Genomic DNA, 20,170 nt, shown 5'->3' with positions numbered 1-20,170 from the left:
TCTACAATAAATGGTGATTAAAGAGCCAACAAAAGCACTGAATTAACGGAACATGATTTATAGTTCTCGGGTCAACTATGGGTCAACATTGCGCCACTCTTGGCCTAGTTTTTTTAATTAATGGCCAATACTTATATTCTGAGTGCGATACATAAATTACGCCCGTATTCACAAACGATGCTTAAGTAAAGTAGCAAATCAAACGCACAGCGTTGAATAGAGGTCTGTAATTGGTTCCTGTGTCACACAGCACTGTGCGTCCACGCGAGCTGTGAGACCTCAAGTATGTTTGCGAATACGGGCATTACATACTTTTATGTAAGTAAGTATTACGGTTATAAGTATCGCTGTAGCTTTAAAAAAGAAAACCTTTAAAATGTACTCACAATATTATTTCATCATCTTCTGAAATCATGTCATAAGATGCAATAAAATTTTGAATTGAACCTCTTTCATACCTTTAAGATTAGGCGCACACCGTTGATTTTTCGTCGGCCGATAGTTTTGTCGGGCAGTTGATCAGTATGGGCATGTATGGGAGTGCGCACACTACGCCGATTCGATTTGGCCGATTCTTCATACAATTTAAAATCGGGCACAACTATCGGCCAACTAAAAATCAACGGTGTGCGCCTACTCTAAAGAAGCAAAACAAATTGTACCTAGTTTGCCAAATTGTGCCTACTCTCTTATAAAAAGAGGACGACTGAGAAATCTTCCTCCTTACTATACATATAAAGTTACAAAAGTAGGTCCTCTTTCACACGTTTTTACGTCCTTGTTCCGTAATATGATCTAACTAACGTTTAAATCTATTAAAAAGGTACCAAAACGGTGAGTTCTGCAATTTAGTTATTAAAAATTTCTTGCTATAGATAGATAGATCGTTTCATCCACGAAGACGCGCCCCACCATTCTTCCGCTAATGTTTGAGTGTTATCGGTACACGCTAAATTATCCATGAGTGCACACGCACACTACAATAATGACGCTCGGATTGCTCGGATCAAACTCCCCGCACCCCGCGCTTCCCTAAATTTGGTGGGGCGCGTCTTCGTGGATGAAACGATCTATACATATTTTATTTTATTTATAGCTTATATTATACCTAATACCATAGTATTAAAATTAAAAATACACACATAGGACATATCCTATGTGTGTATCTTTAATTTGTTCATTTTATCGTTATTAATCAAGGAATTTTACCTAAAAGTTAGCGAAATGATACGGGCTTGGATGTGGTTTAGCTTTTCTCGTAATATAGGTACTCGTAGTTGGCTTAAGTATAGTCTGGTCTGCGAGCACGTAGAATTTTGTCCAATGACCCCAAGCTACCCATCCTTATCGCTCGCACGTAATTATGCTGCTGTCGCGCTCGCACACTCATTGCGGGCGCTCGTCGCACAGTCGCGACAGTATCTAATGTAATTACGCGCGAGCGATAAGGATGGGTAGCTTGGGGTCATTGGACAAAATTCTACGTACTCACAGAGCGGGCTTTAGCAGCCTAAATAATCGTGGCCTAGCTCGCTCTGGCTAACTAATGAATATTTAACGACTAGTCAGTATTGTTAGTGATACAATGCCTTTGGGATCCTACGCTTAGGATTGTTAGGTAATACGATGTGGGCGGATGGGTTCTAGGCCTATAATCATTGACAATCCAAACATGGTGTAGGCGGATGGATACTATACTATCCCTTTAATAATTTATCAAAAGTGACAATCGTTCGTTCGTTTCAGCCAAATGACGTCCACTGCTGGACAAAGGCCTCCTCCAAAGTTTTCCACAATGAACGGTCCTGCGCTGCCCGCATCCAGGCTCTTCCCGCGACCTTCACCAGATCGTCGGTCCACCTAGTAGGAGGCCTGCCTACGCTACGTCTTCCAGCCCGTGGCCGCCAAAAGTGACAATAGTTAATTAAAACCTTGCGACATTGGTCCAACGATGTTGGCGTCTGAGTTCCAATTTGAAAATTTGAGGATCGATAGTTCGATCCCATCCACCACTTCGTTATGTAGTAAACCCATTTATAACACAAGCATAAAGTTAACGGAGATATTATTAAAGCATAAAATCAATAGTAGGTAATTTCGTGGGAAGGTTGATGTCGCTGTGAATGTGACTCTGTGAAATTATATTTTTAAGTATTATTAAAAATAAATAAACACACAGCTGAGCAGTTCGAATAAATGTTTACTTAACTTCTCGTCGTCTATTTTTCATAACTTCAATAAGAAAAATAAAAGCTTAAAATAACAACCACAAACGTTCCAAATATCAAATCAAAACCCAACCTATTTAGAAGCCAGAGAAATAAAAAGCTATAAGATAAATTTATCATTTCCAATCAATTTATTGGCGAACGAACTATTTATCACGTCCTTCGATTTTCCTTTTCTATTCCAATAAATCAAGATCTGCTTTGTTTGTGGAAAAATCAACGCAAACAATGTCATAACAATTGTTTTGTTGCTCTCCTATTCCGTCCAGACACGCATGACGTCATCACCCCAATTTTCTAGCTCATTTCACAACTGTCAATTGTCTTTAGTCGTCGTTGTCGCATCACACCACGCCAATTTACCTCCAAACACGTTGATAGAAAGACCAAAATAGAGCACAAGGGAACAAACAATTCAATCCCAAGACACATTCTGCTATAATTTAGGTCAAATGAAACGTTATTCCACTGCAAAATGTTCCGTGTTCATAATAGCAATTAAGGAGAAGCAGACTGAGAAATTGTTACAAAGTTATTCCCAACTTTTCAGTTACTTCAAAACTCATTTCATTTATGGTCAGGATTTTTAGAGTTTTTACGTTTACAGATTGTAGACGCTTGATTTTAATTGGGCGGAGATTGTTTTTGTTAACTTTTTCACTTTGCTGTTACAAAAGTTTGGAGTTTTTCTTTCGTATCATTTTGATCAAAACTAAGTCAAAACTGAATAAGATTGCGTTAAACTTAGGACAGTTTTCGCTTAAAAACTTCTTAAGAGATTCGTAACGTTAAAGCTGTTAGCAAATAATATAACTAGTAACTAGTCTTAGCTTCTGTAGATATAAATTATGCACAAGCTTTTGGCGTGGTTATAATTGTGTAAGTCTGGGTTACACCATCTTACTTTAACTTTAACAAACGTCAAAAATCTGTCAAACTCCATACAAAAAACACCGGTTATCGTCATAGTTACGGTCAAAGCTAGGTGGTGCAACTCAGCCTAAGTCTATCAAAATACCAACAGAACGCTCGAAGTCTATTTAAAATGTAGAGCTAGATACGATTTATTACCGGTAAATTATGACGTGGCACTTAGTTTTAAATAAGTTTGAAAACTGAACATAAAAATAAAAACAAACTCTGTTTAAATACTTTTCTAAAATTTCGTAAAAAATAAACATTAATTTAATTGAAAAACCCCCTTTACATTTCAAAAGAATTAGAAATAATCCAAGACATAGTTGACGTTCAAAGTCATTTCCAAGAAGCCACGATCGATATCTGCTCCCTTAAATACTATGAATCTTCATTGAAACCATGTGGGTTACTCATTAATGCTCCTCTTGACATTGACTAGAATCATACAAACTAATTGTACCAATCACAGACCGCAATCACAGTTGGCTAAGAAGCTTCAAAGTGACTCCAAGTTCGGTTACGGCTAAGGCTTTTGATTGTGTTGATATAGCAAATCACATAGCTTTACATCTTGTGTACTTGAACAAATAATAACAATAGTTAGTGCCTGTAATACTGAGAAGTGAATTTTCCTAATTACAAAGCACAAATTAAGGCCAAGTGAAATTATAGCGGGAGTCTCGCAAGGACGTATTTTGGGCCTGTAATTACAATGTCACGCTGATTCAAAAACTGTACCCAGACTAACAAAATGTTGTGGAATTCATTAGCGCTTTTGTTCTTGATAGTGAAGACTGTCGGTGTATTAAGTAAAGACTTAGATGAGAGTGAGAGGACACTAAGGGCTGTTTTTGTTCAAAACTTGTTGAACAAACGAAAGTATTTGGAAGGGAAAATAAGGTTGAGCGGCCCTAACGAATTCGAAGGTAAGGTTTTATACTTCTTCGTAAGTTTGATGCTTTATTTAGCCACGTATTTATTGAACACTCACAATTTTTACTTGAAAACATTTTTTTCCTCGATTGATATACAATATTAGTTATTATTAATTTAACTACTAATAGTTCTGTTTAGAAAATAGTCTGAAGGTATATTTTGTCATGAGATCTGGGGGCACGGCAGTGCCCCCACCAAGTCGAGCAAAAAAGCGGCACGGCCGTACCATCCTTTTCTCGAAGCAATTCAGGCCATTTTCGACTGCCTGTAACTTCGTTGTGGATAAAACTAGAAGGCTGAATTTTCATTAGCTATGCAGGCATTGTAAAGACACGGTATATTTAAAATTTCATTCAATTTGAACCAGTAGTTTAAGAATTATAACGGGTCAAAGTTACTTAATTTTGTCACTCACTGACTCACTGACTCACTGACTCACCGATCATCAAAACTCTAAGGCACTTCTAGCAGACCTAGAAGCTTCAAATTTGGAATATAAGTAGTGTTTGGTGTATGAATCAAGGAAAAACTAAAATATTTGGGGGCACGGTAGTGCAACCGCCAAGTCGAGTAAAATTTTTCAATTTCGGTCCAGTTTTCTAGATACATAACTGCTGTCTACAAAATACAAAAAGAAATGAGATCCCATCAAAAACAATACTTGTCAAAAAAACCAAGTCTCGCAACTCAGTTGTTCTACGGTAAAAAGTTGTGAGATCCATGTAATACCAAGTCCAGGCCAGGAAATCTTTAACGTTTTACATAAATATATTGACTTGGCCATCGCATGAAAACACGTGTAAATTAAATTATTTAGTGCGATGGCCATGTCAATATATTTATGTAAAACGTTAAAGATTTCCTGGCCTGGACTTGGTATTACATGGATCTCACAACTTTTTACCGTAGAACAACTGAGTTGCGAGACTTGGTTTTTTTGACAAGTATTGTTTTTGATGGGATAAAAGTTTCAACATAAGGGAACTAAATTAAGACATAAAACATTCAGATTCTTGCTTTTTGTAATAATGATCCTATGCACTAATTTTTTATGGCAAAATCTTACTGCAGTATGTCAAGGTCAATATAATAAAGAAGAAGGAAAACAAAGTAGGTCACGACTACATAATATCATTTATATCATTATGATGATACAGCTTTTTTAAACTAGTGGGCAATATTAAATTAACTCTTATGACAGCGTATGGAAATTAAAAATATAAAAATATTTACCAGCTGCTTGAAAGCAATGCACGCTCCAGAAAAAGCAAACATTTATACAGAACTTGAGTTTCGAATAATAATTTTTGTAGGTCGTTAAAATGTACTAAAATAGGTCTGCTTATCAATTAAATCGGGTATTTATTGTAATATTGTTTATCATTAATTGCATAGACCTTTTGCGTGTTTCCTATGTTTAACATGATGGTATGTAATGGATTTAAGTACCTAAACGTAGGTATTAAAATATACAAACATGGTTATAAGTACCTATCCGTTGTCTGGTACCCAGAGTAGGTACCTAGACTGGGACTAGATGGTGCAGTGTACCTACCTACACGTACTTATTATGTACTACAGGATACTTATTTATAAGAAAATACAATCTCATAACTCCTTTATAGGGAACGTGTACATTTACCACGCGGGACGCTGGGGGGCCGTCTGCGATGATTCCTGGGACGATGCGGCTGCCACGGTCGTGTGCAGGATCTTCAACAGAACTGGTGTGGCCACGTATGGAGCGCAGTATGGGGAAGCTACCAGTATGTTTGATTTTCTACTGCGCAATTTGTTTCAGATCTTCATCATGACATTTAGTTTCTAACGATCCTCTCTAATTTACCAGAGACAAATAGAGGATTTGGCAAGCACTCCCCATGCTGCCCAGATGGATTGGGGTAACTTGAAGTTCGTTTTTTGTCCCGTAAATGTATTTGTAATTTGCAGGAAGTAAAGAAGCTTTCGCAACCAAACGGGTAACGGCAAAGTTTTAGATATCACGAGTTTCAAAAAATTAAAGGCAATCTCGCTTTTACTATAAAGTTTTCATTGTTTGTCATCAGACTCTGGACTGGATGCGCTATCGTTTTATAAAAATTTTATGTTTTACAGGAAGATTCTGGATGGATGACGTAGTCTGTGAAGGCGAAGAGAAATCACTATCCCACTGCATATTCTCCGGTTGGGGATCATCAGATTGTGAGCCCAGTGAAGCAGCTGGAGTGATATGCTTTGACAAAGATAGTGAACTGTCTACGGAATCTCCAAAGAGTAGCGATAAGAAGATTCTGGAAGCCTTGGATCTGAAATCTGCCAGTTTGCGACTTAGCGGTGGTCGGAGTAACAACGAGGGGAGAGTGGAAGTGAGTACATTATTCTTTTGGAGAATATTTTTATTACACATTTCGAACGTTACTTCTATCGCCAATATCGTTTAAGACACCAATACAACGATGTCATTAAAACGTGAGCCCATAATTTTCATCATCAGCCAATAGCAATGAGTTGCTGGACATAGCTAGGTCTCTCCTACGAGTAATACGCGCCATTTTAACCTCTCTTTGACTTGTCATGTTGCTATTTTGACCTGTCTTCACCAGCTTCTATAATGGCCTAATTAGCGCCCGCCCACTATGCCACCGTTATTATCCAAAACATATCTTACTTACTTAAAAAAATGTTTTTACACTTCCAGATATACCACAACGGATCCTGGGGCAGCATTTGCCCTGACGGCTGGACTGTCTACGAAGCCTCCGCCGTTTGTCGTCATTTAGCCCTAGGCAAGTATTCCATTTCATTCCATTCCATTCTACTTCATTATATTCCATTCTACTTTATTCCATTCTATTTTTCTTCGTTAGTTCGTTCGTTTCAGCCAAATGACGTCCACTGCTGGCCAAAGTCCTCCCCCAAGGTTTTCCACAATGTTCCACAAGGTTTTCAATAACAAATTCTTCTTCATTCCATTCCATTCTACTTCATTCCATTCCACTTCATTCAAATCCTTACTTTTACATGCATTCAGTGTGTACATTCCTACAGTATTCTATTATACTCCAGGGTATGCCCAGCAGGCCCTCCAGACTGACTTCTACGGAGACTCCAGGATAGTCCTCAGTGGAGTGAAGTGTGAAGGAAACGAAAGCAATCTCTTCATGTGCAGTCATAGGGAGTATGGAGACGTGGTGTGCCCTGGCGAAGTTGGTAAGAGTCTGTTAATTGATAATTAAATAATGATGGCATAATACGAGGAAACTTAGGAAATTATTAGCAACTATCGGCCGCCCGCGACTTCGTACGCGTGGATCCCGTTTTACCCCCTTCATCTATCTTACGCGGTTTAGATTTTTTCATACAAATGTTTTTTCCCGCTAACTTCCGTTCCCGTGGGAATTTTACAATATCCTGTTGTAACTAAGCTTTAAGTTTACTAAGGTACCTGCATGCCAAGTTTTAAGCGTCTAACTTAAGCGGTTTAGATTTTACTACCATACTCCTAAGTATACTATAGTCTGCCCAGGAGTATGAAGAATAATTGTACCAAGTTTCGTTAAAATCCGTCGAGTAGTTTTTGTTTCTATAAGGAACATACAGACAGACAGACAAACATTTTACTGATTGCATTTTGGCATCAGTATCGATCACTAATCACCCCCTGATAGTTATTTTGAAAATATATTTCATGTACAGAATTGACCTCTCCACAGATTTATTATTACTACGAAAAAGATGGGATCAGCATTACCACTATCATAAACGGCATGGAGGGAATGATGAAATAGGATGAAAACATGATATCACAAACCTTCTTAACCAATCTAGTCAGCGTCGGAAATGTTTACCAAATCCATAGCTACGCCTTAGACTGAAAACCTCTTAAGCGTAAAAAAAGTAATTTTTCAGGAGGAAGATCCAGAACTGTAATATTGACTGAAATGCATATTAATGTGTAAATGAGATGTGAGGTTTTCTCTCATGGTTACACCACGGTTGAAAATGTAGAATTCGACTACAAAATAAATACCAATCACGAGAATACTAATTTTGTTCAACTGTCAACAAACTTCGATTGGCTTTATATACAGCTTGATAATTAAAATGTTACATTGTAACAAAGTATAGATGAATTAAGTTTGTTTGCAACGTAGCTACTCCAGTATGTTGGTTTCGTTTAAAGCATTCCATCAACTCTATAGACTTCAATCCATCAATACAATTCCTGTATAATACGTTATCTTCCAACAACGCACACACACAATGACATTTCAGACTGGAAATCTAAACAATTATCTAACTAAGTATCTGAGCAAATCTTAGTTAACCTCTTAACAGATTAGAGTCCAGACAGAGTCTTAAAACTTTACAGCTATCTTAATACCTTTGTAAGTGAATAAGTCTTGAATTTCTTGTTTTAATTTAGGGAAAATTACATCTATTTAATTTCTTGTGAGTTGTTGTTGTAGGTATGTACATAATGTTGTTCAAGAGATAGCATCTCCAAAACAAACATGTAGGTACCTACTAAAGCTCGCCAACATTCAATTACAAATAAGTACCCTGTATTTAATAGTAAATTGTTGTCTTGTAAGACATATTATTTACTAGCTTTCCGCCCGCGGCTTCGCCCGCGTGGAATTTTGTCTGTCACAGAAAAACTTTACCGCGCGCGTCCCTGTTTCAAAAACCGGGATGAAAACTATCCTATGTCCTTTCCCGGGACTCAAACTATGTTCCTGCCCTCAGATCATAGAAAGAGAATAGATATGAAGTCGCGCGTAAATACAACGAGAACCAGTGTCCCCACATTTCCCCCACCACAGCTCCCACACACACATTCAACTGTGTAAAAATAATTACTTATTTATTAGGACGAATTAATATTTATGTATACCATGACTGATACTTTTGGAGTCGGTGCCAAGATTATGAAACGTGTAAAGTTTGCCTGCACCGACTCCAAAAGTATCAATCATGGTATACATAAATATTAATTCGTCCTAATAAATAAGTAATTAGTGATTATTTTTCTACTTTTTAGTGTATGTTTTTTGGAGTCGGTTTTTTTTTTATAAAAATTAACTTATTTCTTGCTTTTTAGTTAACTAATTATTACCTTGGTGTTACCACTGAAGGTAGGCAGTATATTCTTAATGTCAAGTGTAAAATAATATTCCCTACAAAATACAGGTTACCATATCGGCAACCTAAAAAGACCTTAAACCGTCAGCCCACCTTAAAAACATGAAAGAATACAACTGTTAGGCTATTTGTACCTATAATATTTAAAGAATTATCCTCCAACTCCTAAGCGTTAAGGAGTTGTACCTACCATGACCAGTTCATCGTGATGAGATGATGGCTATCTGATGCAAACACTTGAATAACTTTAGAAACTATACTTATCTATAAAATTAAAATAATTATCCTCCAACTCCTAAGCATTAAGGAGTTTTACTTTCTATCATCAGCTCATGAATTTGAGATGATGATTTCCATGAGCAAATACTTGAATAACTTAAGAAAATGTTTGAAAAACGATATACGTGCCTATAAAATTTGAGGGTTGCAGTCGATTTCCCTAGGATCCCATCATCAGATCCTGACTTGGTGACAATGGGACCACCTCAGAAGTGTACCCTATCGAACAAAAAAAGAATTTTGAAAATCGGTCCACAATTGACGGAGTAATCGGTGAACATACATAGAAAAAAAAAACATACATACAGTCGAACATATAACCTCCTCCTTTTTTGAAGTCGGTTAACAAAGCGACTGAGAGTCTACGACAACATGTGCAACCGGCTTAAAAGTGCTGTGATTGGCCAGAAGGCATGCCTTATGGCCAATCAATGGCCGCGTGACGTGACGCACACTAAGAAAACGCTAGTGAGAGAACAAAGATAAAATGGAGTCGACAAGATATCGATACTTTAAATCGCTAGGGGCAAGGCTCGAAAGTGATTTTGCAAAATGCTTATGTATGAAAACCTTTTTATTATTATACGTTATTATTAACTGCTATCACGCATTTACTTTTTAATTATGGCGATCTGTGTAATGTTTATCAAAAATAATGCCTATATTAGGCTTTCAACTAGCTCTTATAGTAATTACATAGTTGACAGTTACTAATTACTTCTACTGTTTTTTTTTTGTAAAATCTTATAATCGCAAGTGACACATCATTTTTTTATTTAAAATTACAAAATAGAAAATTTAAATTATAATTTACTTCTATTTATCGATAATAGGAAACCGCATTAGAACACGAGCACGGCACTATGTTACGACCGGCACATGCGGCCGTACTGTGTATTTTCACACGACAGTGGATATCGGAAGAAATTAAATACATTGCGCAGTAGTTGAGCATGACATAAAGTGGTTGCTAACTAAATCGTCAATGTACAAGTGTGTTAGAATTTTTATCACCACTGATTTCGATATCGCAGTAACTGTTACGGCACTGAATTTGTTCGTAAAAATGTTTAGTGTTTGTCATTTATAAGCAAAATACCAATGGATTTGCAATACTTACATGTAGTAAATGACTCCATTGTTCCTGTAGTTCTTCGTTTCACTTGTTTTATTGCACGTAACGACGCATTATCCAAAATATCGGAGAACATTTCCTTAGTACGACTGAATCGCGACTAACCTAGCTACGCGGCCGATGTTCGTTTCTGGGCATATCGCGGAGACACGCGCCACGCCCCCGTTTCACATCTATTCCCTTCTATGATCTGAGTTCCTGCCAAATTTCATCAAAATCGGTTCAGTGGTTTAGACGTGAAAGAGAGACAGACTGACAGACAGACAGACAGAGTTACTTTCGCATTTATAATATTAGTATAGAAGTAATAGATCTAGCTAAACGCTGAATCTTATACAGTTGTAACAAAAGCGATTTTGCAATAAGAAATGTCTCGTGTGCTGTCTGTACCTATTTGTCAATAGGCCTAAATACGCTTACGCCTAATGGTTGTTTGCTAGTTTTCCTCATAACACGAGAATTTAATATAAAATTTATTTTAACTTACGGAATTTCGAATGATAAACTGTACCTATTATTATCTAAAATTATCTTTTTACTACCATCTCTCCGCGGTTTTCCTTGAATTTCGGCCTGTAACAGAAAACGCTTTAAGGCTGGGTTGCACCATCTAACTTTAACATTCACAAACGTCAAAAAACTGTCAAACTACATACAAAAAACGCTGGTTATCGTTAGTTACGGTCAAATATATGTGGTGCAACTCAGCCTAAGTCTTATTTACAAAAGTTTAACCATAATTCATTATTTCCCATATTAAAAAATAGTGGCGTCTTACAAACTTTTCTTTATTCAAGTTTGATTTTTGCAACAAAAGTTACTTTGTGCCTCTCACCAAAGTTCAACCTTCCTCTATCCAAAAGCTCTCCATATTTTTATGAAAAACACCTAAAAAGCTAATAGTGACAGATAGATTTTACTCCCTCTATAAACATATTTTTTAAAAGAAAAGCTTAATACCTAACAAGGTTTATTTCTGCATTAATAATATCAGTAATGGATTGGCCAAACACCTACAAATAGCATCTTCTCACTACAAATTCAAAGTAGATGGCGCCACGGCTACATTTAGCTGCCGCGAACGTTGTTTGCTCTGAATGTTCCATTATCATAATAACACAAAGCTCCTCAGGAACAGAGACAGAACCTGCAACGGATGATAGAAGCTGTACTTAAGTAACTAGCTAAGCAGCACTTAGACTGAGTTTAAGTAATGTAAGGCCCGGTTTCCATCAAAGCGGAGCGGAGCAGAGCGGAGAAGTGTTTGGCCGACTAATTCTTCTAAATAAAATAACTCAAAGGTGACTAACTGACTGACTGGCATAGTCCAAACCACTGGATGGATCCGGCTGAAATTTGGCATGCAGGTAGATGTTATGACTTAGGCATCCGCTAAGAAAGGATTTTACGAAACTCCACCCCTAAGGGGTAAAACGGGATCCACGCGTACAAAATCGCGGGCGGCCGCTAATTTTTCGTCGTCGGCGTCGCAGCGTGGAGCGAAGTTGTGCCACAGAATAAATAATGGTTTTGCTTAGTGGAAAAGAGTTAAGTCGAAATGATGAAATCTGATAGGTTATTCAAAACTTCTCCGCTCTGCTCTGCCTTGTTGGAAACCGGGCCATACACAAAATCATCGTTTCTGTATGAGGTTTAACTGACTTTTGTTACTATAGTTAAAGTAAGATGGTGTAACCTAGGCTTAGCTTAACTCCTCGCAGACTACAGGCTGTCGATCGATAGTTTGTATGAACATGTGCGCACATCACTACACTATTTGGTATAGGCCGATCTAGGCCGATTCCTCATACAAATTGGCAGCCGACCAAACAATCGACCGACAAAGTCTGCACTCTACCTTTCAAGAATATAATTGGAATAAGAAATGTATAAATCTTCGTCTAGAACCAATAGTGGATTTAGATAAACCTATAAAAAGAATTAGTTGCAATGAGGTCAATGAAAAGCAATGTCTTTTTTAAGTCTTTGAAAATTAGTTCTCTGTTTGGCTCTGTTTTGAATGTTTTTTTAACAAATTAAGTTTTAGTATTTTATGAATAGGTTCATTTATTATTTAGGCAAACAACTTTAGATCTTGTCTTGATACAAAGACACAACGGCTAAAGATAGAACATAATGTCGATTTTTTTAAAAACAAAGCTATAGGGCTCGCGCACAGGTGACTTTCGTCGCCGTGACTGTTTCGTCACTCTCTTACCAAGTCCTTGGAGATTCTCCCTATATGACGTTAGGTACTTAGGCTGAGTTGCACCACCTAACTTTGACCGTAACTATAACGATAACCGTAATTAATTAATGTTGTAAAATATCTTGTTATCCAGTAATAAAGGCTTATATTATTACTGGCTTTGCCCGCGGTTTCACCGGCGTGAAATTAAGTTTGTCGCAGATCGTCATAAATTATAGCCTATATGTTATTCGGAGTTATAAACAATAATACTGTAAAGTTTCATCAAAATCCGTTCAGTAGTTTTTGCGTGAAAGAGTAACAAACATCCAGACATCCAGACATCCATGTACAAACTTTCGCATTTATAATATTATAGTAGGATATTAGTAGGATTATAACAACAAAAATTATGATTATGATTATGAACAATAACCGGTGTTTTTTGTATGGAGTTTGACAGTTTTTTGACGTTTGTTAAAGTCAAAGTTAGATGGTGCAACCCAGCCTTAATGACTATAAAATGTCGTTTCATCCACTTACCACCAGGTTACGTGGCAGCAGTGGTATGCACACACGTGCTAGCCGACCTGGCCCTGGACACAACAGCTATAGAAAGAACGTCCCATCTGCAGGACGTGTCGATGTACCAGCTCCAATGCGCGATGGAAGAGAACTGCTTGAGCAAATCTGCTTATGAGGTAAGGTCTTTAAATATAAAATGTGTAAAACTTACACCTTATTTTTGACACTGGCTACATAATATTTCAATTAAAATAACTAATTAAGCACTTTATGTCCTATCGTTAATCATGACTCATAAAGGCGACAATAATATTAACTTTGTTTTAATTGTGTAAACCACTAGATATCGCGCTTCATCAAGTCAGTGCCTGAGGTATGAGAGCGGAACGGGAGGGGTGGCATTGACTATAATGTGACAGAGTATATTATATCTGAAGTCTCACTGACATTTTTTTTAAACGTTTTGTCGTCTGCGGTGTTTCCGGACGGATACGACCACAAGCTTTCAAGAGGAGAGCGTATCTTCACCTTATAGGCCGGCAACGCACCTGTAACGCCCCTGGGTCTGAAGGTGTCTATGGGCGACAGTAATCACTTACCATCAGGTCATCCGTCTGCTAGTTTGCCTCCAGTCACATAAAAAAAAATTAACATTTGACGTTACAAAAACACCTTCTCGTGCCACTCCTATTTTTGTCACTTGACGTTACCGAATCGTTTGACTTTGTGTTGATAGATCAAGGAGAGGAATCCAGACTGGCAATTCGAGACGCGCCGACTCCTGCGCTTCACGGCTTCATCTCTGAACATTGGGAACGACGACTTCAGGCCGTACCTGCCCAAGCATCTGTGGCAGTGGCATCTTTGTCACATGTATGTATAAGGAATACCTGGTAATATAAATCGCGTATTTCCAAGTCCAACTGTAATTTATGAAGCACGGAGGTGATGCACTTTATAATCAAAGGCACGCCTTTACGCAGGCCTCCCCAAGGCAATAGAAATATCGTTACCACCTTACATTTAACCTTTCACCCTTGTCTTATGGTCCAAAATAATAAAAAAATTGGACTGGCCTTGGCCGCTGCTTTAGGGTACTGTCGGTCGTACCACTACAATTGCCACTACTTGACACTGGTGACCACTGTAGGGGAACATTTGCACTCAGCAGAATGATGCACCTATAGTCTGCCTATCACTCAACAACTAGTGAGCGCAAATACATCCGCCCTTAAACGATTGTCAACTCAGTTCTGAATAGTACCATCTCCTTTTTACCATCAAATTTTTACTTGCCAGGCACTACCACAGCATGGAAGTGTTCGCGACATTCGATGTGCTTAATAGCACCGGCCACCGAGTGGCGGAGGGTCACAAGGCGTCCTTCTGCTTGGAGGACAACACCTGCATGCCTGGGGTCGAGAAGAAGTACTCCTGCAAGAACTATGGGGACCAAGGTGAGCTCTTTGATTCAAGAACATAAAAGAACCTCAAGATCACAAATTAATATCGTAGTCCCCTTGCAAAATGTATGGTATTTTTATGAAGGAAAACGCAGCGTGGAACGTCCACCCACAAGGTGGACCGGCGACATCATAAAGATAGCAGGAAGGCGCTGGATGCAGGCCGCTACCAACCAGTCAGGAAATCATTGGAGGAGGCCTATGTTGACTTGTTTAGCAGTGGACGTCCTATGGCTGAAATGATGATGATTAGACTACGTTCGCGCGCCATTAATATTTTATTTCGTTCGTTTTAACCAAATGCTTTCCACTACTGGACCAAGATTTCCCCACGAATTTCCACAAAGGCCGGTCCTATGCTTTTATTATTTTTTTCATTAAGATTTTTAATGGCATTCAACAATAAGAATGTGCTTTTTTATACTTTGGAAAATAAATGTACTTATTATGAATATCTCCAGGTTTAATACTGTTTTTTTGTTTGTTTCAGGTGTATCAGTGAACTGCTCAGACGTGTACCAGTACACCATCGACTGCCAGTGGGTGGATGTGACAGACGTGGTGCCTGGCGACTACACTTTTAAGGTAAGTGCCTTAAATAAGCCACAAGTTTTATAAAGGCAAGGGTTCATCATCATCATCATCATCATCATTTCATGTGACATAGGACGTCCATTGCTTAACATAGGCCTCCCCCAATAATTTCCAAGATAATCAGTTGATATGCATCCAGCGACCAGCACCTTCCTGTTACCTTTATGAGGTCGTCGGTACACCTTAGCATGGGTTGGCTTTATTTATTAAAAGTTTAAAGTTACTACTAGCTTTTATCAAGTCGTTATTGTAAATGTTTTTACCTTCCTTTCACTTTCAATATCTCCGTCATTTACAAGTAAGTATGTTTTGGAAGAATAATACGGAGTAATCCTGTCAATTTATCTAAAAGGCTTTGTTGAAGAGACAATTCTGCCGTTGACAAAAATATGTTTTTAACATTACTTAAGAAATTCTGTCATGTTAGGCTTGGATAGATGAATTGTGTTCGGAAAAATTTAGGTATCAACAAAACACAGCTGTTTCTATGTTGTATATCCATCTATATAATAATGTACGAAAGCACATCAACCTAAACACAGTGGCGCCTTATCTCGTTGTAATACAGGCTATTTAACGACAAAAATGTATAGGTTGATGTGCTGTCGACTTTACTTACTAACATACTAATCTTTAGACCCAGTTAAATACATAGGATAGTAGTTATCTCTGTTTTAGTAACATGCGCGCCATTAAGTTATTCTATAACTTAAGTTAATATTATTAACATAAGCGTTTTTAAAGCCCCACCCTATATTCAACTATAGGTACCATTGCTAATGCTATTACATTACTGTTTACATAAAGGTACAAACAAAACGTTAACTGCAAATTGAAGATAGGTACTTCGAATCGTAATAATTTTGACCTACCTTGTGGTTATAAATTAAAACAATAACATTGAAAGTGACCTTTCTTTTTAGCTTTCCTCTTTTCTCCCCTTTCTCTTTACTTTGTGAATTGACAAACAAAATACCTACACTTTCCGAACTTTTCATTCATAATAAGCATTAATTCAGCCAGGATCCAAACGCTTCATCCTTTAACCCTCAAGCAGACAATTATAAAGAACCACATTCATCTGAACTTTATTTCATTGTGTTAAGGTCTAAAACACATCAAACATTTAAACTTACTTGTCCGATTAAAGGCTAAATCCAAAGTTACGGTCCCATGTTTTCATTCCGCCCCAAATCGCTCGCCTTGACATAGTTCGTGTCCCGATTAACAGTAACTTTGTGAGAATAATTAGAAGGTACGTTTCCAATAACTATCTGATGTAAACAAAAACAAGACTGTTGTGGTATTTGGGGGCTCTAATCCACTGTACTATACATAATATGTATACTAATATGACTTAATTAAAGCCCGATTCGACCAAACTTTCATCCGAGAACAACTCCTGGTATAACTGGCACATTGATAGTTTCAGTATGGGAAATATTATTATGTCAAAACTGACGATTTATTCTTAGATTAAGATTTTTCTCGTTTGGTCGAATCCACCCTTGAAATTTTAATGTGACTCATTAAAATAATTTCCGTGGAAAAGCAAAATTTTATTGCCTACTTGTATCTACCCATTACCTACTTTTATAAGTGAAAGTAACTTTCAAAATCAAAAATATATTTTTAAAAAGAGAGTTTTTGATTGTATCTTCATAAAAATAGATTTATACTTTCCGCTGTTACCTTAATGATAGATTGCCCGGTGCTTTGTCCTGCTGGAAGCTCTTCTGGAAGGACTGGTTTTTTGTTCTAAACGTCCTGCCAGAAGATTGTCGCAAGTCCTGCCCGCAGTACGCAATTTGTACGGTTTTGCTTGCTGGTCCTTCCAGCAGTACGGTGACCTTCAAATTTGAACTCATACTCACCAGAAGTAGTAAACACTTGGTTAGTGTTTATTAAATAAAAAGTCATGTCGTAGAATCATTTCGTTTAATCAGTCTTTTACTTTTCTTAATATATTATAAACTTGTTTATCTTCTTTTAACTTAACTAATAGGAACTATAATAAGGAACTTTAAATTAATTACTTTGGTATGTCACTTTGTATTAGAAATTACACCTATCACTTACAAATACACTACAAATTAAAAACAAAAACAAGAAATAAATTATAAATGTTTGATTAGGCTGGAATACTACACATTCATTATAATATTATCGCCAAAATGTTGCCGACTCCAGGCCCGGCGCGTCAAAATGTGTCGCGCGAGCGCGAACGCGCTGCCCCCGTGTATACTCGTGCGCCATCGGGCTCTGGCTAACGGTTAGTCGCGTTTTTCGATCTTGGGCACTATTGGGTGAAAGAGAAAGAAACACTCTATTTTTTCGTGTAAATTTGAACTTTGTACAATGTATACTTACGAAACTGTGATCTTTTAATTTTGCGTCCTACCGGAAGTACTTTAAGTCCTGCTTGCAGGACTCCGGGCAATCTATCATTAATGTCCTTGACGTCAAGTATTGTGTGTGGTCTTGTCAAAAAATCATTCAGCTGTTTACTAACTGATATACTTTGTTTTTTTTTTGTCAAGGTGGCAGTAAACCCCCATGCCAGGGTAGCAGAACAACAATACCATAACAACGCGGCGACCTGCAAACTACGTCTGACAGACTCGTATGCCTCGGTTTATTCTTGTACGCTAGGACGACCGTGAAATGGGAGTTTAGTAAGTAAAAAAACATTTTTTTAAATAAAAAAATCTTTTTTGTTTAATTTTTTTTTAAAGATATTTTGTATAATAAAACGTTGAGAGTTTGTAAAATAAAACAATATGTTTGACTACGTTCTTTTATTAGAACCTTAATCGTACTATCACAATGTTATTTTCAATATTAAAACTAAAACATGAGCAAAATTCAAGTCTATTTGTTAAGAAATAAATAAACGTACATATTTTAAATAGATAGTATGATTTATGATGTTACTTTCATAAAATTAGGAAAGTAAAAAACCCGATACAAAAATAAAAAAATTAAAGAATATAACATTATATTCATAATTTGTACTTATTTTTCATTATTTTTGAAAGATTAAAAGAAAATACAATAAAAGTCATAGCCACAAATTCATTGAAAATTATAAGAAAAGTGCGGTTGATTGGCACATTAATGATGTAACAATTGTAAAATAATGTTACATTAGTCAAATATTACGAAAGGTACTAAATATTGTGATTGATCAAATTTTAATAACTACAATGAGTTAAAAACGACGTTCAAAATACAAAAAAAAAACAAGCAACTCAATGCTTGTGTTATGGGTGCTAGCTTAACGGATATACTACTTATATACTTTTTTTTTATTAAATACATACATACTATACATATTTACACCCAGACCCGTCACAGAAATTAAAATTCATCATTTCAATTTCTGCCCGGCCGGGAATCGAACACGGGACCTCTCGGCATAGTAGTCCGTTCTGAACCACTACACCAAACGGCCGACTATATTTGCATTGAACGTCAATTTTTCTTCGTATTTGTATTGAAAAGAACCTTAACCAAGTAGCCTATGTTATAAATAGGTGAACTAAATACATAAAACCAGAACTAGACTAATACTAAATACTCTAATACCTCGTAACAAAGGACGGGAAGGCACTTGAATAATTTACATATTCATAGATGAGGTTTGCTTTCAATTGTTTGTATTTAACTGGTCTAATCTAGGAGAAATATTAGGCTTATTTGATTTATTTAGTACCCAAAATGTACTGTTTGGGTAAATTATGCAATATTCATATTTAGACGATCTTGAAGTAAATGTACCTAACTTATTATTGAGTAATTTAGAAGAAACCATACCATTAAGGCTTGCAATATACATCTTTGGAAAACTAAAAAAAAATAACACAAAAAATTGAAAGACAACACTCATGTAACGACTGATATTTACTTAAATTAATTGTTCCTTGTACACGATACAATTTACATTCAGTTGAAATTCATTTACATATTTTAATTGGCAAGACAATATTTATTTCTATTAACATTGTTAGTTGATTTTATTTTTTTTCTTTATGTTATGTTTCTTACAAAGCCTTTTAAGAACATTATTTGTATTAATATGTAGTCTTAAAATATCAAAAAATATGTACAAAAAATTGCACAGTGGTCAATTATGACCAAAATATTATTATAAAGCTGTGACTGACAGAGGTATTTCATTTTGTGCAAAATTTTGTACGCGGGGTCTTAGGAGGAATATTTATTTGTTATAGACTGAAATAAACAATATTTTCATTTATGTAGGTATCAATTATTCCCAATGCAATAAATTGTACTGTGTACAAAATAAATGTACCATATTACCTTATCCTTTCTTGAACTTCAATAGCAATATACTCGTGGTCAAATGCAGCAGGATCCAAATGATGGTGACTATAAACCCTAGGTAGACTTGCGGTGTTTCAATACCCCAGCCCCTTTGGACCATAGATCTGAAGGACTCTGTTGATGTTGTCAGAGGAAGGATGTAGCTTACGAATCGAAGAATTTTGTGCATGCCTGAAAAAAATTAAAGGTAAGTGTTTTTGTAGTCTTTAGTAAGAATTAAAGGATTCCACGATTATATGGAATTTTGAAAGTGACTCTGCCATAGTGAAAGACATCAGAGAACAAAATTATTTATTGAATCTCTTGGATAGTGAAGAGTCATGTTCGGTAGTTTTATATTCTATCACTAAGTAATGTAGGATTCTAATGGTAAAAGTATTTTTCAAATCGATCCAGTAGTTTCGGAGCCTAT

At 36.7% G+C, this 20,170-nt stretch overlaps 2 protein-coding genes across 2 annotated transcripts in view; one reads left to right on the top strand and one right to left on the bottom strand.

Annotated features, from left to right (window-relative positions):
- The first annotated feature begins 3,626 nt into the window (after positions 1–3,626).
- LOC135083774 (lysyl oxidase homolog 2) lies at positions 3,627–18,199 on the top strand. The gene is made up of 10 exons (XM_063978520.1): positions 3,627–4,072; positions 5,708–5,848; positions 6,198–6,448; positions 6,781–6,868; positions 7,149–7,292; positions 13,379–13,530; positions 14,091–14,227; positions 14,654–14,811; positions 15,308–15,402; positions 17,952–18,199. The coding sequence occupies exons 1-10, from the start codon at positions 3,898–3,900 to the stop codon at positions 18,072–18,074; spliced, it is 1,464 nt and encodes a 487-aa protein (XP_063834590.1). The 5' UTR covers positions 3,627–3,897; the 3' UTR covers positions 18,075–18,199.
- Positions 18,195–20,170, bottom strand: part of LOC135083781 (ABC transporter G family member 20) — a 98,288-nt gene continuing 96,312 nt past the window's right edge. Inside the window, exon 16 of the mRNA XM_063978531.1 lies at positions 18,195–19,929. Coding sequence (XP_063834601.1) covers positions 19,736–19,929 — 194 coding nt within the window. The 3' untranslated portion in view covers positions 18,195–19,735. The remainder of the gene's footprint in view (positions 19,930–20,170) is intronic.

This window comes from Ostrinia nubilalis, chromosome 24, assembly GCF_963855985.1.
Source record: "Ostrinia nubilalis chromosome 24, ilOstNubi1.1, whole genome shotgun sequence".
In the NCBI taxonomy this organism is placed as follows: Eukaryota; Metazoa; Arthropoda; class Insecta; order Lepidoptera; family Crambidae; genus Ostrinia; species Ostrinia nubilalis.
The sequence above is the reverse complement of the archived record's forward strand: the minus strand, read 5'-3'. Positions and strand labels throughout refer to the sequence as shown.